The following is a 23,011-nucleotide window of genomic DNA, read 5'->3' as shown; positions in this document are numbered from 1 at the left end:
GGCCGCTGCCGCCGCCAACGAACCGGGATCGCGCGGGGGCCAGCAGCGCGCCGGCCAGGGGAGGGGGCCCAGCGGTCGGGCCGAGGGCGACGGGCCGCCGGCGGCCGCGGGGCGACGACGACGCGGAGGAGGCGGAGCCCGGAGAGGGGTGGGGGCCGGGGAGGGCTAGGGTGGGAGGGGGTGGGGGGGGTGTCCCTAGGCTCATGGAGCCGGCCGAGCTGGCGGGCGGCGGGGACCCCCCGGAGCCCGGCGGGCGGCCCGGCCCGGCCCCGCGGAGCTTCGTCCCGCAGAAGGAGATCGTCTACAACAAGCTGCTGCCCTACGCCGGGCGGCTGGACGCCGAGTCCGACTTGCAGCTGGCCCAGATCAAAAGCAACCTGGGCCGGGCCGTGCAGCTCCAAGAGCTGTGGCCCGGGGGCCTCTTCTGGACCAGGAAACTCTCCACGTAAGTGTGCTCGGGCCTGCGGGGGGGGGGGAGGGGAGAGGGGCAAAGGCCCTGGGAGGGCGGCCGGGCGGGGGGGGGGTGTCCGGGGGCGGAGGCGGCTCTTTGTCCGCGTGGGACGCCTGGACTCGGCTCTGCCCCGACTCCGGCCGGTGGTCCCGGAGCAGTAGTCTGGGCATCCCTCCAGCCCTCTCCCTGCCACTTTGCTGCGGGACCTCCTTGGTCCTCAGCAGCCCTCGACGTGCTCCCCAGCTGCTGCTCCCCGAGGGTCCGGGTTGTTGTCTTCCGACCTGCGGGGCCCCGGGGAGCCGGAGGGCACCGCGCCCCCAGGGAAGGAGGTGAGCGGTCCCCACCCCCACCCCCACCCCAAGGGTCCTTCCTTCTTGGACCCTTGCTCACGGAGGAGGAGGTGCAGAGATGATTCATCTATGGGGGAGCGACTCTCGACTTGTCCCGGTGCTTCCTCCAGCTCTTCCTCTACGGTCTCCGCCTCTTCATATCCCTCAATTCATGTCTAGTAACTTTCTGAATGGCAAGGAGGCCGTGGGGACCGTGTAGGTTCTGCTTTCTCGGGCCTGCTCAGTCTTCGTGTTTTTGACTGAAAAGATTGGCTTGAAATCAGCCCTTAGCGCCTTCTTGGGCTGTATACTAGACGTTAATGCTGAGAATGTTGAGCCTTAGAACCTCGGGAAAGTGTGTGTTTCTCCAGTTGTGACATTTCCTTTGGAAATGTGCGACCCTAAGGAAAAGAGGGAAGAGAGCTGTCAGACTGTCCAGGGCGTTACTAGTACCCGACTTGTGTTAATTGGAGTCGCTCAGATGAATATAGATGACCTAAATCAGTTTCAGTTGTTACGTTATTCTTTTATTGCTGTAACTTTTTTTTTTTTTTTGGCACAAACACCCTGCAAACTATGGTGCGATTGAAATTAGGGGGAAAGCAAATAAAAATACAACCTGGGAGGAAAGGTTAGAGACTTTGTTTATTTATAAACCCCAACCATTTATGTCTAAGTACCAGCAAGATGAGCATCTTAAAAGTGTCAGAAGAATTTTTGAAGAAAGTTGTGCTGTCTCTTGTTTGGTTGACTGTACACCAAATCTGGTAACATTGTATGTTCACGCATTCACGCATGTGGTTATGGATGGATAAACACAAGACATAAGTCACTTATCCAGTGTTTACCCAAATCTGCTGAGTGAACTGGGTGATGACTCAGGGTTTTGTAATGCAGTAGTCTTCTCTACATTTCCTCACAGGATGATTCTTATCTGCCAGTTATTAGGGAGCCTCTGACAAATTTCTCATCTCCACTTGGCTGCAGTGGTGGTGGTGGTGGGAATAATTACCTTTTTAATTAAAAAGCAAAAGTAAAGCACTTAATTTGCCCTTTTCAAAAAGAGTGACCATAATAAAATGTCAAGGTTAACATAACAGCTCTCCTCTTGATTAGAGTATAAAGAAGTTTGTGTATTTAGGATTCATAAGAGACTTGGGGGAGGAAGAAATGCAACAGGGAGAAGAACTTTCAGTCAGAACAGAGGAGTGTTTGATAAGTGATTAAAATCAGATGATTTTTCAAGTGATCCTCCTCTGTGTTTGTGTTACTTAGGCATAGGAAAAATAAAGTTGTTTTGTCAGTCTCAGTAATTCCCCATTTTAATCACTTACTAGATTTACCAGAAAATAACCATATGGGGGGACACAGCTTCTTTTAGATGCACAATATATAAGTATACCGGTGTGAAAATGCGTATCTGGTTTGGATTTCTGAATCTGGAATCTACACAGGTAGAGTTAAGCATTGTTTTCTGACATATTACTACGCTTGGCAAATTAGCATCTAGAGTTTGATTATTTTTGACTTACTAGGTAGAAGTAGCTTTTACCTAGAAATGGCTAAAAATACAGTGGAGACAGTCCTTGGTGTTTAGGGCAAGATTGCAGTTAATAAGACTTACTAGCCTATGAACCCCAAACCATTAAGGTCTAAATAACCAGCAAGAAGTGCTGTCAGAATGTTATTTTGAAAGAGTGGCTAATGCTGCAAACTAATTCTCAGGATTACACCAGGAGACATTTTGAACCTGGTGGGACATGTTGTGATCTTGGATGTATTTTTTTTCTCCGAAGTCATGTTGAGGTGACCTGTTTATAGTTGTGCTTGTTGTTTTTCAATAAGGCTTGTGTGTTGCATAAGTTTATGTCTAAATGATGCCAAAACATGTGATGATAGCTGTCAATTACCTGAGTAGTGATCATATTTAGTACTTGTAGTAGAATGGAAAGTAGTAAGGAAAACAAAACCTGACAACTTTTACCAGTAGCTCTGTGGCTGTGGGAAGGTTACTTTAATCATGTGTTTCAGTATTTTTTTTTTTGGCGTGTGTGTGTGTGTGTGTGTGTGTGTGTGTGTGTGTGTGTGTTTGTTTCAGTATTCTTGTGAAAGAAATGAGGGGGTTGGACTAAATCATCCTGAGAAACATTCCTGGTCTGGTATTTTATGATTTTATTTTTTATTCTGTAGAGCCTCAAATAAGCTAGTGTGTATCTTTCTGCTAGAACTATTTGAGCAACTTGTAAAGTACTGGAAATAGTTGCATAGATCAAGCACATTCCTCAAGCAGACCAGAGTGTAAATGCGGTTCAGAGGCACTGGGACTAGATCCCATACCAGAAGTGTACACCCCTAATCTGGGCATCACAGTCTCCTGCTCAGCCCCCCCCCCCCCCGCCTTTTTTTTTTTTTTTTTTGTTTTTACTTTTTACCTCACCAAGTACTTACCAATCTGTTTCAATCCATTTCAAAACTTGTGGGTCGGGGTGGTATCTCTGTGAAGAAAGGTTATTTCTGTGTACTTTAAAAATTGGCCCTCTGGTAAAATACAAACCCTCTTGTATGGACAAGTTAAAGTATTGGTACTACCTGTTAAAGAGACATTGTGTGAGGCAATATCATCACAGGGACTGTTTTTAAGAAGCAGGGAAACAAATTGGAGAAGAGAAGCACAAACCTAATGATCTTTGGAAAACAGCAGTAAAGATAGCTCCTGGACTCGTAGTTGAAAGGCGTTGGTGGATAACTGCTATGGCCCATGTAGAGAATGACAGAGTCGAAGAAAGGTAATCTTAAACTTAGTTTTCTCCCTTGTCCCTCTGTATCTTTCATGTGAGGTCTAGTCTGAAGACGTCAGTTGATCTATACCTGGCTTTGCCATGAACCTTATTATCATCTTGGTCTTGTTTAACCTCTCTTAGCTTTAGGGTCCTCTTTCGGAAAGTGGGAGGAGTGTAGACCCCTAGTAGCTTTTCAAACTTAAAACTTATCAGCGAACTGTTCTATAAAAGCAAAATCTTAAACACAGTATTGGGCTCCTCGGGCAGGATACGATTGCACTGATTTTCTTCTCAACGCTTCATTGATCGTAGAACCCCCTAAAGCCTGCTTAAGGGCTCTGAAACATACTGTTTGAAAAATGACTGAGTTAGTCCCAAAGGGCCTTTCTAGTTCTGTGTTCCTTTAAATTGGTTTAGAGGAAGGAAAAGAAGTGAATGGCCGACCCTTTCCTACAAGTTTACCCCATCCATATTCCTTTCTTTCATATTTCATTTTTTTTAACAGAATTTTTGTTTTAGTGAAGGATGTGTACTTGCTGTATTAGGAAACAGATTTAAATGTCTTATTTGTTATAATGAGATGTTATGTTCTGTGCTGTTTTATTATAATGAAATGACTATTGACAAATCATTTCACTTGCTAATTAAACTATAACTTCCTTGTTTAATTATTATTAAGAACATTATGTAGCCTCCTTGGATAGGAATTGGATTATCCCAGTTGAAACCACATGATATATTTAATTAGATTATATAACCACCGGAAACTTAAGTCTGGTTAAGATATGAACTATCAAATACACTGAACTTCTTTTGTGGAAAGTAATAATCTGACCACAGGAGTACCCAAATTGTATCATCTTTGAATTGGGGGAGAAAGTAGAAAATGCTAACCACTGAATCTCAGCTGTTAACACAATGTACTTGTTTAGGATATCTAATGTTTGAGTGTTGAAATTGTGAAGTACTCAATAAATAGAAGTGCATTTTATTTGTAAAAGTCTTGACAAATTACCAGATTCTTCAGTGAGAACCAGTTAGGGAAAGTACTAGAAAAGGTTTGCAATTGTTACATGACCACGCTCAAAATGGGAACCAAAATTTCCTTGTTGAATTGATTTGAAAGTTGATTTTCCATAGAAAAAACAAAATAAATGAATTAAATTATTTTGGGGACATGAATTTTTTCTGGCAGAGTTGTGTAACAGTGCAGTAAAATGTCTTTCACGTTTCTTTCTTTCTTTTTTTTTTTTTTTTTTTGTTAACCAACTTTAGTTTTTAGAGCAGCTTTATGTTCAAAACAAAATTGAGCAGAAAAGAGTTCCTGTGTATCCCCTGTACCTACATATGCACACATTTAATTTTTCATTGCAATCTCAAACTTAGATACTTTAAATATATAGAGAGGCTCTTCCTATTTTTCAAACATCTTTTTAGTTTCTTCCTTGCCTTGTTTGCTTGCTTTCATTCGCTCATTTTTTTTTTTTAAAGTAGGCTCGGTGCCTGATGTGGGGCTTGAACTCATGACCCTGAAATTAAGAGTGACATCCTTTACTGACTGAGCCAGCCAAGTGTCTCGAAGAACCTCTCTTAATCATTCTTTTAAAGCACCTTGTCAATTTTTTTCTCCTCTCTAGTTAGCCTGGATGTTTTTGCCAGAATCTCATTTATCGGTATATGTGATCTGAATAGTTTTTGAATACTTTTTTATTTGTTTTGCTTTAAACTTTTTTATTGTGGAAAATATCAAACATATAGAAAGAAAAACAATAATATAGTGAACTCTGTGTACCCATCACCTATCTTCAATTATCAACTCCTTGCCAATCATGTTTCTTCCACACCCACCCACCAACTATTTTTTTGAAGCATATTACTTCATTTCGTAAGTGCTTCCAGTATGTATCTACAAAGGAAAAGGAATTAAACCAAAAAAGTCAATACTGATGGCCATTCTCAAACTTAGGAAAATGAACAGTAATCCATCATCACTTTGATCAACCTCATGGAGTTCTTCTTAAAAATTTGTGGTTTTACTTCTGAGTTTCCATTTACATTGTTTTGTCTAAGGTTTACTGTAAACAGACCCCATGGATAATGATTTTAAATTCAGCTTATGAATGAACATTTGTGTCTTATGGCATCTTTCTTCTCCCTCTCTCAACTGTGGAGACCTAGAATCCGTTCTAGGGTAACCAGGGCTTCCTTGAATTCTGTTTTAAAAACAAAGGTACTTATTAGTTAATACATTGTTGGATGCAAAGGAGTAGCGGCAGGAGTCTTTGAACCAGTTATTTTGCTAGTGCTTTGTGTGGTCCTGGCACTCTTCTTGGTCCTTGGGATATATTACTGAAGGATTTCGGCCCTCTTGAGAAGTTCCGGTGTGCTCTTTAGTCTGAGCACACATTTTTTTTCTTTAAGGATAGGGTAGGCAAGGTGTAGCTGCATCATGAAACTTGGAGAGGGAAAATCGCATTCTAAGTGTATTAATTACTTAAAAAAAATACTCTGACCAGTATGTTTTAATGCCCTAAATGGAGACAATGAGAAGGGCATTTAGGGGGGAAAAATTAGTAAAACAGTACCATCCCTTGTTCTTCAGAAATCTAAATATAGCATTTAAAAACAATTTTCCCAGGTGGTCTCACTGCAGTGTTATAAAATAAAATTGTCCTTGAAATACATGTTCTTGACTGAAGTAAAATGGAGGTAGTTTCTTGTTTTTTTAAGGGATGCTTGTTTATTTAGTAGTAAGTAAGGGCATAACTTCTAAACCCATTTTCTCATTTTGGAACCTGAGTGTTAACTTTTCCTGTCCAATGAGTCTTATTTCTATCTAGTGAATCTTCTCTCACTGCTTTCCTTTTTAATGCAAAATCCAAATCTGTGTTTCTCGCTAACCTGTGTAGAAAATTAGATCAAGAACTCATGCAGTGTGAATGGCAAGCTGAGAACAGAGCAATAAAAGCAACAGCAAGCAAACAACAACAACAAAAAACCTTTATATTCATTGATATGACCACTGGAATGTTAAAAGCAGCACATACTATAAATATTCCCATTTGGAATTTTGAGGTTGGCTACTTCCATATTCGGCCTACACTCAGCATTTCTTCCCTTTTAGTGCATTCTCTTAATCGTGCTTTTGTAGAGTTTGTATATAATCTTCCCTCTTACTGTGAGCCTTCTTGAGGTCAGTGTTCCTTGTTTACCTCCTTTCTTCCTCTCCCAGCATTCACTACAGTGGTGTATATATTCATTGGTACTCAATATTATAATTACCTTTTTTGTTCTTTGTAAACTAAAACATTATGGAATTCTAGAAATTGGTACTGTTACAGTCAAAATGGAGAAAACAAATATGGGATGAGATCTATCTTAATACAGGATTCAAAAGAAAGTATATATTTAGTAAAAGAAACAGAGGGAAGGAGCATTTTGGTTAAAGAAGAGAATGATGTGTTTCATAATCACAAGTGGGAGTCTGGGGGAGTGGTTTAGCGAAGTTAGAGAAGAAAGCAGATTATATTGGTTGCATTGGTAAATTTGAGACTTTAAAAATCTCCCGTCATTGATTGTTATGCTTAAATATTTACTACTAAATAATTTGGGGTGTGCTTAATACAGTTTTTGAATAGGTGAACCATACAGTTTTGGTAGTGATCATTACCTTTTTTATGCTAGTTTGGCTTTTTTTTTTTTTTTCCAGAATAAATAGATCCTAAATTTTAGAGTTTAAAAATATAACAAGGGGGTACCTTGGCTGGCCCAATCAGAAGAGCATGTGATTCTGGATCTCAGGGTTGTGAGTTTGAACCCCACATTGGGGATAGAGATTATTTAAAAAGAAAAAAAATATTTTTAAAAATTAAAAAGAAATCAAAATACAGAAAAGACTTTTTCCCTTCCCAAGAAAAAACTAACAAACACCATTGCATCTGTGACATGGGTTGGAGAATACTGTGTTTCAAATAAATTGGAAATTGCATAAGAATTATTAAAAATCCTTTCTAATCTTCTAAGATATATCCTTTGGATACTCTAAAAGAAATGTGTTAATTAATCTTTGGGCTCTTAAGTGTGAGTATTTCATCTTGTTTTCTGACAAATCATTTTTTAAGCCAAGGATGAAGTAGAAGTTTTTAGAGTAAGAAACTTTATGAATGCAGTCTTTTGCGTTAGTGTTTATATTTGGGGCAGATTCCTGAAGCGTTTAGTTGGGATCTTTATTTTTCTGAGGGAAGGTGGGTTACTTCCAGACATCACAATAAATAAAATATTGTCAAATTTCTGTCAGCATATACCAAATAGCAGTACCTATTTTGTGTATGGCAGGAAAAAGTTTATCATTTAACAAATTCCGGAATGATTTAAAACTGCTTTTTTTTTTTATAGATTTTATTTATTTATTCATGAGTCATACACACACACACACACACACACACAGACACAGACACACAGACGAGGCGGAGACGCAGGCAGAGGGAGAAGCAGGCTCCATGCCGGGAGCCTGACGTGGGACTCCATCCCCAGTCCCCAGTATCAGACCCTGGGCTGAAGATGGCGCTAAACCACTGAGCCACCTGGGCTGCCCTAAAATGTGATATTTTAAAAATCAAATAGGCAAATATCTTTTTTCAAAAAAAAAGATTTTATTTCTAAGACAGAGAACACAACAGGGAGCAGCGGGCAGAGGGAGAGGGAGAAGCAGGCTCCCCATGGAGCAGGGAGCCCCTACAGGGATTGATCCAGGACCCTAGGATCATGACCTGAGCTGAAGGCAGACGCTTAGGCAGACGCTTAACCGACTGAGTCTTGTAATCAGAAGGGTCCAAAGTGTGTGTTTTCTCAGTTGCAATTTTAAAATTTTATTATATTTATTAGATATTATTCTGTATATAAAATAATTTTATTGACATTATTATTCTTCCTTCTTTATATAAGATGGTTCTAAACACTGCCTGAATTCTTCTGTGAGGGGCCCCCCCAAATAGATATCTTAAAACTTCATCACTATGAGGTTTTTTTCTTTTGGTAGTTTGTATGGTCTCACAATTTTTCATCTATATGTTCATTTATTAGGCTTTTATTTTTTTTAAAGATTTATTCATTCATGAGAGACACAGAGAGGGAGGCAGAGACACAGGCAGAGGGAGAAGCAGGCTCCACGCAGGGAGCCCAGTGTGGGACTCATCCTGGGACTCCAGGACCACACCCTGAGCCAAAGGCAGGTGCTAAACCGCTGAGCCACCCAGGGATCCCCCATTTATTAGGGCTTAATAGAGAATTTTTCCTTTGTGGGTTATGACGAAAGGGTTGTGAAATCAATTTAGTTCTTGATCAGTTTTGTTTTGTTTGTTTTGTTGAGGGGGTTTATTAGAGTAAATTTAGAAGTAATAAGGGTGAATGTTTATGACCTTAATTTCAGTTTTATTTATGTTTATGTACTGGGTTATGCATTTATAATTGTGGGTTGTGGCCCCCAAAACATGAAAGCTACTGATTTTACAGGTTTCTTTCTATAATTCAGATATCTAATCAACACCTGCGCCTTGAGCTAAAGATAAAGATATAAGGAGTGAAAATGAAAAGTTGAAACGGTCTTAAAAAATCAGTAAACCAAGGGATCTTACAAGAGAGCATTAGTTAATAGATTGTTGAGTGAGTGGCATAGATACTTGCCTACCATATGTTGAGGCCTCAAAATGTGCCCGCACTATGCTAATGACTTTCCATTCATATTTCATTTAATTTTCACAAGCAACCCTATGAATTGGAGGTATGTTTGTTATCTCAGTTTTATCTTTGAAGAAATGAGACATAGTGAGGTAATGTGTTAGCTGATTTGTCTGATGACCACAGGGCTTGCTCTTAACCATCCCAGAGGAAGGAAACTCCAGGGCTGTATAGTCTGAGAAGACTACCTGGGGAAGAACTGCACTTGAGCTGTGAGGTGGGATTTGGTTAGGTAAGCAGGAATTTTTAGAAAGCCATGTAACGTGGGGGAACAGAGATATGAACAAATTGACCATATAAATGTTAAAGTCTGTATACAGAGCATTATATTGAAATAATTAGTTATCTGTCTCCCTCTAGGCTGTATGCTCCAGAACCATTTGTTACTTTAATGTTTCCATCCCCTGTTGCCATGTCTGGCTCTTAAGGGACATTCAGTAAAGCATTTCAAGAGATAAATAAATGCCCCTTATCCATGCCTCCAGAGAGAAGCAACTGGGAAAAGAATAGAGGGATCATATTAGGTATTAATAGTGAATGTCTGTATTACTCCAGAAATTGTCATATCAGTTTTAAGAAGTCATAAAGAATATAACTCTGAAATACAGTATGCTGAAGCTCCAGTGAATATTATTTAGCCTGTGATAATAGATGGGGATAAAGAGAAGTGTCTACTTCAGCTCTCCTTGTCTGGTTAGAGACTTCCATCAGAAATACTAAACTTGGGGGTGCCTGAGTGGCTCAGTTGGTGTGTCTGCCTTCAGTTCAGGTCATGATCCCAGGTCCCCTTGTCAGGCTCCCTGCCCAGAGGGAGTTCTGCTTCTCCCTCAACCCCTCCCCACTGCTCGGACTCTTATGAATAAATAAAATATATATTTAAAAATATATATATATATATATATCCCTGGGTGGCTGGGATCCCTGGGTGGCTCAGCGGTTTAGCGCCTGCCTTTGGCCCAGGGCACGATCCTAGAGTCCCGGGATCGAGTCCCACGTCGGGCTCCTGGCATGGAGCCTGCTTCTCCCTCCTCCTGTGTCTCTGCCTCTCTCTCTGTGTGTGCCTATCATAAATAAATAAATAAATAAATAAATAAATAAATAAATAGATAGATAAATAAATAAATAAATAAATAAATCTTTAATAAAAATAAAAAGGAAATACTGTACTTGGTAAAAATAGCAAACCTGTTTTTTAGTGTGTTTTGGAAACCTACTCAAATGTTTTAAAGCCAATTTGCTTAATTTGGTAAAATATTTATTGTTAGTTTAAGGAGTTTTTTTTTTTTCTTTTTAAAAATAGAATCAGCTCTCATGAACTGTTTTTAATTATATAAGACCGTGTATCTCTCAAGATACACGTTTTGGTCAGTCAAAATATTTTTCAGAACGTCCATCTCATTTCATTCTTTGATTAGAGTTGAGGGTTACATTTTGGTCCCAGCTACCCTTATCTTTCAGTCATCTAAAAGAAATAAAATAGGATATACATATAATAATGTATACATGTATAAATCTAGTAAGAAATAGAATGTGGAAAAAACTCAAGTTTGGTACAAGCTATTAAGGGACAGAGAGGACAGAGATAGCACTTTTGGTTGGGAATGAAGGAAGACTTTATGAAAGAGGATGCCTTAGAGGATAGATAGGCTTCTAAGGATTGAATAAATAATTCACAAGAATATATATGGTAAGCAAATGTGTTAAGCTATATTTATCCTCATAACTAAAGAAATATTAATTGAAACAGATGGTATAAGTATTTTAATTTTACTGATTTAAATAGACTTCAAATCATATCTTGTACTCCATTCAGTCTGCTAAGATGCAGTGGTTCTCAGATGTAGTGAAATATCTGGGAAACATAAAAACAACTGATACCGGGGGCCCCACTGCAGATCAGTTAAATCAGAATCTTTCTTGTGCATTAATCAATTTCTCATCACCATAGCCTTGTGAGAAAACCCAGGTTTTCCAAATACAGAGATTAAATGTCTTGCCCAAGGGACTGACGTAGAGCACTTTGAATTCTCTGCGAACTTGTAGAACCGAGCTGCTCCTGCTGGCTTGGCTGCTGTGTTGAAATCAATAAATATTCCGGCTATTCAGAGCTGATTATAAGGTTGACAGTTGCAGAGCAATCTAGAGCATGGAAACAGAAGATATTCTCCACTTCAGATAACACCTAATTTGCCTTTCTTCCTTGTCAGCAGACACTTGAAATTGATGCTTTATTGTTATTTGGTTTTTTGTGATAGTGCATCCCTTTTCTTGATCCTCAGCTTGACCTCCGTGGAAGTGAAATGAGAGAATAAGGAACATTCTCTTGGTTGCGTCTCTGCCACAGAACTATGCTGTTCTTGCTCCGTTCCTCTCCCTAGAGCTGTCTCCTTCTGTGCCTGCACCTGCCTCTTTCTCCATGTGCTCAGGTCTTCTTGACCCTGGGTTGCTTACTCAGAGTGATGATGGCTTTCTAATCTTTGAAGATTCAGTTCAGTGGTCACTCATCTATGATGAAACATTGGTTTAAAAAAAAAAAAGAATCATAAAACTCTGACAGTACTTCATTTATCTCCCTTACTTCTGTATAGTTAGTTTTCCGGTACATGTTTCCTCACATCTAGAAATGCATTTTGAAAACATGGGTAATTGAGTGATAAGAGAAGGAGAGGTGGATTTTTGAGAAAACCCTACATTTTGTGTTCATTCCCTATTCCTAACAATGAGAAACTGTATCTGCATTTTTAATATCATGTGTTATAATGAAGGGCTTAGCCTTGGAATAAAGTCAAAATGATTAACTCGTGATCCTTTAGCTTTCTCGGCACATTTTGCATTTTTATATTTTTTATTTTTTCAGACAGAAGGAAAAGACAGTCAAGTGTGGAGGGAGGTTGATTTTGTTGTTTTGTTCTTTTATTGTTTTTTTTTCTGGTTAGAGGAAGAAGTACTTCCTTTAAAACCAGAAACCTTTAAAGGTCCACAACCTTTAAAACCACACAGATTGGGGATCCCTGGGTGGGATTTTATTGGTCATGGTAATTTTACTTGCTTTAAAATACTTGTCATTTAGGGGCCCCTGGGGTAGCTCATTGGTTGAGCATCTGCCTTAGGCTCAGATGGTGATCCCAGGGTCCTGGGTTTGAGTCCTGCATTGAGCTCCCTGCTCAGTGGGGAACCTGCTTCTCCCTCTGCCTGTCTCTCTGCCCCTCTCTCTGTGTGTCTCATGATTAAAAAGAAAAAAAAATGTCGTTTAGACCTAGCCATCAGGTATGAAGTTAGAGTTTTAAAATTTTTTCTGTCTCATCATTTATTCAGATATTTTACATTTTAGTACTGTTTTATTATTTTTTAGAAATATTTTTATTTTGTTTAAAGATTTTTATTTATTTATTTGACAGAGAGAGCAAGCGAGCACAAGCATGAGAAGGTTCCCTGCTGCTGAACAAGGAGCCCAATGTGGCTTGATGTCAGGACACTGGGATCATGACCTGAGCCAAAGGCAGACTCTTAACCAACTGAGCCACCCAGGCGCTCTAGTTTTATTGTTTTAAAATGTAATTTCTATACATTTCTTTTAGAGAAATTTTCTTTTTTTTTTACTTTTAAAGAATTTATCTATTTGAGAGAGCAGGCACACTCCTGTGCGAGACCTTGAATGGAGGGAGGGTCAGGGGAAGAAGCAGGCCCCCTGCTGAGCAGGGTGGATATGGGGCTTGATCCCAAGTCCCTAGACCAGGCATGACCTGAGCCAAAGGCAGACGGATGCTTAAGTGACTGACCCACCCAGATGTCCTCTTTTAGAGAAGTTTCTAATGAATCTTTTAGTTGATATTATGAATGAAACAGTTTTGCTTCATTCTCCAGTATTTTTTATCTGGGTACCATACAGGAAGCCTGTTGATTTTAAAAAACGAATTCTGGGCAGCCGGGGTGGCTCAGCGGTTTAGCGCCTGCCTTCAACCCAGGGCCTGATCCTGGAGACCTGGGATCCAGTCCCATGTCAGGCTCCCTGCATGGAGCCTGCTTCTCCCTCTGCCTGTGTCTCTGCCTGCCTCTCTCTCTCTTTCTCTCTCTGGCTCTCTCTCTCTGTCATAAATAAATAAAATCTTAAAAAACAAAAACAAATTCTGTGGATTTTCTTATTTAGTCTGTGAATGGGTTTTTTTGTTCCTGGTTTTGGATGACACAAACCACAACTTGGTTTGTGTTTCCTAGTTTACTTTTTAATCTCTAGATTTAGAATAATGCTAAATAATAATATCAAGAATAGTCATTATTGTCTTGAATCTCTCTCTGGTTTTTTGTTTTGTTTTTCTTTTTTAATTTTTTAAAATTTATTCATGAGAGACAGAGAGGCAGAGACACAGGCAGAGGGAGAAGCAGGCTCCATGCAGGAAGGCCAATGTGGGACTCGATCCTGGGACTCCAGAATCAGGCGCTGAGCGGAAGGCCAATGCTCAACCACTGAGCCACCCAGGCACCCAAATCTGTGTAGTTTTATTTTATTTATTGATTTTTAAAGATTATTTATATTCATGATAGAGAGAGAGAGGCAGAGACACAGGCAAAGGGAGAAGCAGGCTCCATGCAGGGAGCCTGACATGGGACTTGATCCCGGGACTCCAGGATCGCACCCTGGGCCAAAGGCAGGCGCTAAACCGTGGAGCCACCCAGGGATCCCCAATCTGTGTGGTTTTAAAGGTTGTGGACCTTTAAAGGTTTTTGGTTTTAAAGGAAGTACCTCTTAGAGTAGGGAATGCCTTAAGTCTGATATTGGCAATTAAGATTGTGTTTTTAAGTAATTTTTGTTATACTATATTAGTATTTTCTGCTTTATATTTTATTATAATCAGGCTATTTGGCCAGAATAATGTCCATTTTAGAATTAAGTGAGTTTTTGACCAGTTTTATAGGTATTCCACAGAAGATTGAAAAGAGAGCACAGTTTCTTAATCTGTTTTTGTGTCTTTTAAAGTCAGCTTTATTGGGATCCCTGGGTGCTGCAGCGGTTTGGCGCCTGCCTTTGGCCCAGGGCGCGATCCTGGAGACCCAGGATCGAATCCCACATTGGGCTCCCGGTGCATGGAGCCTGCTTCTCCCTCTGCCTGTGTCTCTGCCTCTCTCTCTCTCTCTCTCTCTCTCTCTGTGTGACTATCATAAATAAATTAAAAAAAAATTAAAGTCAGCTTTGTTAATAATATAATTTTAATTACCTTTAGTTGAAGTCTGATTGAAATGTTAAAGACATACATTGATTTTGTTGCTACTATTCAGCTCATAAAGTTTCATTTTCTTTTTCAAGACTAGGTGTTATGTATTTTGTATACTTCTATCATGAGAGGCATAATCTCTGGTTCTTTCTGATGTTAGTAAACTGTTCTTTGCTTATTAGATTAAGTTCTCTAAAGAACTTTTCCTCCTGAACTATTGTTTACCCTGAGGTACAATTCCTATAGTAGCCAGGATAAATGTTTCATTGGTTCTCTTTATTTACCAGGTTTTTAAAAAGATTTATTTATTTTAGAGGAGAGGGAGAGGAGCACAGGTGCCCATGGGAGCAGGAGAGGGGCAGGGGGAAAGAATCTCAAGCAGACTCCTGGCTGAGTGCTGGGCTCTTGGGGAGGGCTCGATCTCACAGCACTGTGGTCACAACCTGAGCTGAAATCAAGAGTCCAAGGCTTAACCGATTGAGTCACCCAGGTGCCCTATTTACTGTTCTTAAGATAATGATAGCATTGGTCCCATAGCATTCTTCAAGGGCATAAACAATGGGGTTTTCTTTTGCATGTATGTATATTTTTTAGTTTCATTATGAACTCAATGGATTTAAACATACATTGCAGTTAATTACCATGATTCATGCTCTGGTATCATTTTTGGCTAGTGAGAACCATACAACTTGCCTCCTGTGCTCTTTTATTTTTTATTTTTTTTTATTTTTATTTTTTATTTTATTCATGATAGTCACAGAGAGAGAGAGAGAGAGAGAGAGAGAGAGAGGCAGAGACACAGGCAGAGGGAGAAGCAGGCTCCATGCACCGGGAGCCTGATGTGGGATTCGATCCCAGGTCTCCAGGATCGCGCCCTGGGCCAAAGGCAGGCGCTAAACCGCTGCGCCACCCAGAGATCCCTCCTGTGCTCTTTTAAACAGGACTTGAGTAGTCTTTGCATAAGGGCCGTTTTTATTAAAAGAAACGTAGAAATGAAAAAAAAAAAAGAAAGGTAGAAATGCAGAAGTACTGATTACCTGATTTTAAACATTGTATTTTACAGCAGAAATTTGATACTAATTTTTTTACGTGTAAATTTTAATTATAAAAATAATGCCTTTTTACTTTAGAAAGTTAGAATAAGCAAAGGTAAATAGGAGTATGTGAAAATCACTCAGTTTTACCCCACAAAGGTGACTTGTTACACTGTTTATTTTATCTTTTAATCCTAATGCATGATTACATATTTTTCTTTAGTTGTATTCATATTTTGTATCCTGCTTTTAAAGATTTTATTTATTAGAGAGCGTGAGCACATGCACTTGAGAGTGCTGGGGCACAAGCAGGGTGTTAGGGAGAGGGAGAGGGAGAGGCAGACTGCCCACCCTTCATGGTCATGGATTTTGGTCCCAGGACACTGAGATCATGACCTGAGCCAAACAAAGGCAGATGCCTAACCAACTGAGTTACCAGGTCCCCTTGTATCCTGCTTTTTTTAAATGATTTTTTAAATGATTTTTTTAAATGATATTTCATTTCCCATCCACTAAAGGTCTTTAAAAACATAATTTTAAATGTCTGCATTATATTTAGAGGCATAAAACACAGTTTAACTATTCTCTTATGCTGGGCTTCCAATTTTTTTTTTTTCAGGAAAATTTTATTGCAAATGTACTTTGAAAAAATTGGTATTTTGATTTTGATAGTCTAGATTTTTACTTACGTATTGCTAGATGTGAGGTTTTCTTTCTTTTTTTTTTTTTAAGATTTATTATTTGGGAGAGAGACAGCAGGGTGGGGAGAGGGGCAGAGGAAGAGGGAGAGAATTGCAAGTAGATTCCCCACTGAGTGAGGAGCAGAAATCGAGTAATGCTTCACTGGTCAACTGCCTGAGGCACCCAGGAGTCCCTGGATGTAGGATTTTTTTTTTTTTAAATCTGATCCATGGGGATCCCTGGGTGGCGCAATGGTTTGGCGCCTGCCTTTGGCCCAGGGCATGATCTTGGAGACCCGGGATCGAATCCCACGTCGGGCTCGCGGTGCATGGAGCCTGCTTCTCCCTCTGCCTGTGTCTCTGCCTCTCTCTCTCTCTCTCTCTCTGTGTGTGTGTGTGACTATCATGAATAAATAAAAATTAAAAAAAAATTTTTTAAAAATAAAAAAAAATTCTGATCCATGAATACTTCTGAGTGTTTTAAATGAAACTAAATGAAATGTATTTAAACTCTGGTTTTTAAAATTTTATAGCTAAAATTCCATTTTTTGTCTTTTGAGTAGGACTACCCAAAATAAAGTGTTTTACTTGAGGTTAAATGTCATTGCTAAATGTCTTACATGTTTTATAATTACAAATAGTCTTAATGTTGCTCTCAAATGATGTTAATTTTACTTGATTGATGGATTTAGTTAGAATCTTAGAAACCTAGTGATTGCCTTGGAGAAAAATAACTGGTGAATGAGAGCTTGTATTGAAAACCAGTATTTTTAGCCTCTTGTCAAGCTCTAATTCTTAATTCATTTCAGTAACGTATAATTCTGTATTTACTTTAAACTTCCTTGTAATGAATTATGTACTATCTTCAGGATGTGCAGTAGAAAAAAACCTTTAATACACTTTATTAAATCATTTTTGTTCCTGATAGGCTATGGCATAATCTCATTTACTTGAGATTAAAAATTAAAGCATTTTATTAACACACTATTAAGGTTATGAGGAGGAAGGAAGCAGTTCAAAAGTGCTTACTTATTATCTTTCATAGTTTTCCCCCCTGTGGGAGGATGGAACATACTGATTGATCTATATATTGTGGATAGTTTAAGGAAATACTATGTTCAAAAGATCAATCATGACTGTTACCAAGGTTTTCAAGTATTTTAGACATCTACTAGTAATTTTTAGTTCCAAAACTTAATGTGAAAATGAATTGGGAAAAGAATAGAACTACGTATTAATATGGTCTAAAGTAGGATTTTTGAACATAAATATACAGAAAAAAACAACTGGGGTAGTTTTTGAAAAATGAATACTCCACCCTGAGTATTTTATTTCCCTTTTTATTATTTAAAAAAATAATAATTCTATCGTATTTCATACTCCTTGTGTTTTTAATGGTCTAGATTTAAGATGGAACTCAGGAATATGCATTTTAAACAGTCTAATGTCTAATAGACATTCACTAGGTAATATCAGGCACTTTTTCCGAAGTGGCTCTCGCCACCAGTAACATGAAAGTGGTTTTTCCACATTGTCACCCAAACTAGATTTTTTTTTTTTTTCAAACTAGGTATTATTAGGCTTTAGTTTTAGCCAGTCTGGCGGGTGTAAAGTGGTACCTTATTGTGGTTTTAATTTGCTTTTACTGATGGGTAAGGGTGTTGAGTATCTTTACATATGCTTTATAGTCATCTGTATGCTGTTTTCTGAGAAGTGCCTGAGTCTTTCGCCTGTTTATTTTAATTTAATTGAGTCTTTTTCAGACTGATTTGAAGGAGTTCTTATGTAATTTGTATAAGAATACTTGTCAGAGGGCTGTATTCCAAATATCCGATTGGGGTTTTCACTTTTAATAGTGTTTTATTGGAAAAAAAATAGCGTTTTATTGAACAGAATTTCTCAATTTTCTTGAAAAGTGATTATTAACTTTCTTCTCGTAGTACGTTTTGTGCTCTTCAGAATACATTTTTCTTGGACTGCATTTTGAGAAATGCTGAGACAAGAACCACTTTCTGGTTGACACGAACTATTTCCTGGCTGTCAGGGAGAATAGGAGGTTTCTTTCTGAGTAATCCCCTAACATCTCTAGTTTTGTCAGCAGTTATACCTCCTCTAGGAATCCCCCTGTTGGTCTCTTCTTTTCATGATATTAAGTTTAGGGCTCTGAATCTTCTGTTCCTAATATTAAGCATAGAGTTGTTTTTCTACTACAGTAAATGAAGTGGGCCATAGGTAAGTTATTTGCGTGGTTTAGAGCAGTGTTTTCCCAATTTTTCCACAGAAGTATCCTAGCCACAGAGGAGAGTGAGGACTGTACCCCAGGGGCATGCTGGAGGGATGGCTCTTTGAACTCTTCTCTGTGTGGTCATTAGGAATATAGTTTGCTTTCATTTGAAAGTAGCATCAATTCTTCTTTTATTCCAAAATTTAGAGTGAACTTGAGGGAGGCTGCAGGAGGCTGTACCACCTTTATTCAGCAACTCGAAGTACCTTTGGTAGCCCTGGGCTTGAGGTTTTTATATATTGCCTTCACTGTCCAGCGTGGTTAAGAAACTTGCACAGTAGTTACTGGCAGAGGCAGAACAGTATGTATAGAGTCTCATGGCTCTGCCTTCCGTACTATCCAGTCACTGAGTACTAAGGTGAAGTCATGGGATTAGACCTTGAAACTGAATGAATAAATAAATACACAAGAAAAGAGCTGAATGAATAAATAAATACACAATACCCTGAGAAAATGAAAAAGTGTGTTTTTAGTGGACTCTAAGGATTTTGAGGAATTTCTGGAAAGGAAAAGCAGTTAGATATCTTAAAGGGTGTATAATACTCCAGTGTGTGTGTGTGTGTGTGTGTGTGTGTGTACCACATTTTGTTTATTCATTCATCCATTGGTGAACATTCACATTGCCTCCACACATTGGCTGTTATGAGTATTGCTGCAGTGAATGTGGATATGTCACCATACTTATTTTTAAAGTCTATGTTGATTTTTCTCTTGCAGATATATTCGACTTTATGGGAGAAAATTTAGCAAAGAAGATCATGTTCTTTTTATCAAGTTATTGTATGAGCTGGTATCAATTCCAAAACTGGAAATCAGCATGATGCAGGGATTTGCCCGTCTCTTGATCAACTTGTTAAAGTGAGTAAATTTCCTGTGATTTCTGCTAACACGTTTTGGTTCATTTCTTCAAGGTTTTAGACAACAAGAGCTAAGTGTTCTTTGGTAAGAAGACCCAAGTCCCAAATTGCCAGTTTGCAAAAAGATTGCAGAAAATTTTATCATAGGTTTAAGGCATATGTGTTAATTAATTAAAATTCTATCTCCTCTGTGAGGCCTTCTGTTTTGTAGCACACATGGAAATATATGTTATCTGAATATATGTTTGTTTAAACTAATTATCTTCCCTTATATATATGTTAAGATCCTTGAGAAGTCACGAATCATTTATTCTTATTCCTAGGCATTCAGAAAATTCGTTGGCAGTAATGATGGCATGAATTTAAATGCCCCTCTTTACCTGGTGTTTTTTGAGGTTTGAACAGCAATAATCTGGTACATTCTTCCTATCTGTGGATAGGGAAAAGCAAGGCCTACCAGGATGACAGCGACATTTAACAACTGTCCTCCCTGTGTAGTAGGTGTATTATACAAACAACTGTGTACGAATGTATGCCTATATGTTTGTTTATTTTTTAATTAGGAAAAAGGAACTTCTTTCAAGAGATGATTTGGAGTTACCTTGGAGACCACTTTATGACATGGTGGAAAGAATATTATATTCCAAGACAGAGCACCTGGGATTAAATTGGTTTCCTAAGTAAGTATTTCCTTTTAAAGGACTTCTTTGGAAGCACTGGGGTCTTTTAGAATTTGGTCATAATTGAGAAATAATTGGGTTATTTGAAATAAGCAAGCAAATATACATTTCAGTGTGCTCATTGCTTTGTAACTTGGCTCCTAAAACAATTTATCACCCTCTTTAAACTATATCTGAAATTGCACTTAAGAATTTTCCACTAGGATATCTGACAGCCAGAGACCACAGGGTTTTGTTTGGAATCTAATATTTTGTCATTGAAAGTAATGCACATTTGGCTTTCTTTATTATATATTCACATGTGTTTTAATACTTCAAGTAAAATGAATGCCTCAAGAAGAGGAGCTTGGCATATTCCAGAGGGTACCCCCACGCCAGTTAAAGAAGCATTAGTTTCAGTAGCTGTTCGTGGAATGCAGGCTGTTCAAATGCATGGCTTCTTGGTTTAGACGCACTAGGATGTAATGTTTAGACATACTAGGGTTATGAACATCTGGCTGATTATACCTTCTTTTGCGTACATCCTAACTCTTCCAGATCTCTAATTCTGGTATGTTTTGTATTTTACTCTGAATTTACAGAGTACAATATGATGATCTGTCCTTTTTTGGTGAATAGTAATTTTGGACTTGACTCCATAGCATCATTTTCCCCTGTTAACGAGGCTTTGTTTTGTTTTGATCTAGCTCTTAATTTTCTCAGTCTTATCCATGTTTGGCTTAAAAGACTCTTAAACTTTGGCTTATTTGGTTACGTGTCCGATTCGTGATCTCAGCTCAGGTCTTAATCTCAGAGTTGTGGGTTCAAGCCCTGCATTGGGCTACTTCAAAAAAACAAAACCTTTTTTCTTTTTAATTTCAGACATGTTTATTATAATCTTAAATAATCTATATCCATAAATTTGAACTTGTATTTACTTGGGTTCAGTTATAACATAGAATAAAAAGCAAAGCACTGGTCCTCTGAAATAAAGCAGGCAATTGCCATTCAATAAACACACCATCTGGGCAGCCCGGGTGGCTCAGTGGTTTAGCGCCGCCTTCAGTCCAGGATGTGATCCTGGAGACCCAGGATTGAGTCCCATGTCAGGTTCCCTACAAGGAACCTGCTTCTCCCTCTGCCTGTGTCTCTGCCCCAATCTATCTATCTATCTATCTCATCTCTCTCTCTCTCTCTCTCTCTCTCTCTCTCTCTCCCTCCCCGTCTCTCATGAATACATAAATAAAATCTTTTAAAAAATAAACACACGATCTATTTGTCTAAAAGGGTTAAGTTTGTAACTAATTTTTTATAAAAAGTTTAGCATGAATAAGTACATCATTATACTTTGAATACAGAAATGTTCATCTCTGCCACTGTATAAGAAAACTAAAGAACTCACAGGGTTTCACCACATGTGTGTACGTACACACACACACACACACACGTATACGTACTCATAGCATTCAGTAGGTTTGTGTCTAAAAGGTCATATCTGGCCAAAAGACTTAATATAAAAGTAACTGAATACTGGATCCTTCTGGTATTCATTCTCCACCTTTGAAAAAAGGCAAAGCCTGCTTACATTGGGAAATTCCTTATGCTTTTAACATTTTCAGTCCCTGAGATGGGAACAGTATATAAATATTTCGGGCAGCCCAGGTGGCTCAGCTGTTTGGTGCTCCAGGTGGCGTGATCCTGGAGATCAAGTCCTGCGTCTGGCTCCCTTTTTGGAGCCTGCTTCTCCCTCTGCCTGTCTCTGCCTTTCTCTGTGTGTGTCTCTCATGAATGAATGAATAAATAAATAAAATCTTTTTTTTAAAAAAAAGGCTTTCAACTGCAGAAAGGGCATTTAAAAGTCTTTTTCACAAATAGCTAATATCACAGTCACCTTGGGGAAAATGGTTGTTCTTAATTTTCTTTCCATTTTTTAAAAATGTCCATTCAGCGCATTGTTATCCTTGTGAAATGGTTGAAAAGTTCGGGGGTGTGGGGTGGCTGAGTTGGTTAAGCATCTGCCTTCATCTTGGGTCAGTACCCCAGGATCCTGGGATTGAGCCCCACATTGGGCTCCCTGCTCAACGGGAGTCTCCTTCTCCCTCTCTCTCTCCCTCTGCTCCTCTCCCCCTGCCCCTCTTCCCATTTGTGCACACACGCCTTCACTTGCTCTCAAAATCAATAAAATCTTTAAAAAACTAGAAGGTCCGTGTCTTAAAAGATCCTTTGGATTCATTGCTGTTGTGCAAAGAAAAGGAAAGTCCTAAACCGTTTATTCAGCCCTAGAGCACTGTCGTTTGACATTGATACAGGAGGGAATTCAGCAGCATGTGAGGACAGGATGCTGATGTCTGTGTTTAGAGTGGTCAGTGATGTCCTGGACGCCTCACTCTGCCCAGGTCACTAGTGGTACAGGCTGACAATACTGGAGTGTGAGTCCAGGGCGATCTGCAGGCCCAGTGTGCCCTGTTGCAGGATTTCCATCTTGCTCACCTTGTTCTGGGGGCTGCTGGGCACCAGCTCCTTGAGCCTGGAGTAGCCATCATTCATAATGTACAGCAGGCTCATTTGGTCCTCCACCAGGGTTTTGTTCCGGGAGATGATCAGGCTGTGGTCTAAAAGGCTATTTTTCCTAACAGACCTCACTGGACTGAAGGCTCTCATACTGACCTCCTGGGGAAGGAGAGACCAGGAGGGAGCCGGCTGCCCAGCAGCTTATGCTTCTGCTGCCCATAGAGCTTCTTGAGTTTCCTGTCCTCTGCACTGGGCTGGGCTCAGAATGTTTGTTTGTTTGTTTGTTTGTTTACAGTAGGCTCCACAATGTGGAGCTTGAACCCATGACCCTGAGATCATGAAATCAAGAGTCTGATGCTTAACTGACTGAGCCACCCATGCATCCCCAAGAAGAAACTCTTAAAGTATTTGTGATCAAGGTTTATTTTTAGGAAAGATTCTACAATTTTCTTCAATTTGCCTCTCCCCTCATTACCTATA

The 23,011-nt window shown here is 39.3% G+C and overlaps 2 protein-coding genes across 2 annotated transcripts in view; one reads left to right on the top strand and one right to left on the bottom strand.

Annotated features, from left to right (window-relative positions):
• Positions 1-203: 203 nt before the first annotated feature.
• PSME4 (proteasome activator subunit 4) overlaps positions 204-23,011 on the top strand; it is a 107,583-nt gene continuing 84,775 nt past the window's right edge. The window contains exons 1-3 of the mRNA XM_055327991.1: positions 204-445; positions 19,222-19,362; positions 19,925-20,041. Coding sequence (XP_055183966.1) covers positions 204-445; positions 19,222-19,362; positions 19,925-20,041 — 500 coding nt within the window. The remainder of the gene's footprint in view (positions 446-19,221; positions 19,363-19,924; positions 20,042-23,011) is intronic.
• On the bottom strand, positions 22,250-22,681 carry LOC129511539 (DNA-binding protein inhibitor ID-2-like). The gene is given in 1 exon segment (XM_055328331.1): positions 22,250-22,681. A coding segment is annotated over 1 exon segment (432 nt).

Source organism: Nyctereutes procyonoides, unplaced genomic scaffold (assembly GCF_905146905.1).
Source record: "Nyctereutes procyonoides isolate TBG_1078 unplaced genomic scaffold, NYPRO_anot_genome, whole genome shotgun sequence".
Lineage (NCBI taxonomy): Eukaryota > Metazoa > Chordata > Mammalia > Carnivora > Canidae > Nyctereutes > Nyctereutes procyonoides.
This window is presented reverse-complemented; position numbering and strand designations above follow the sequence as displayed.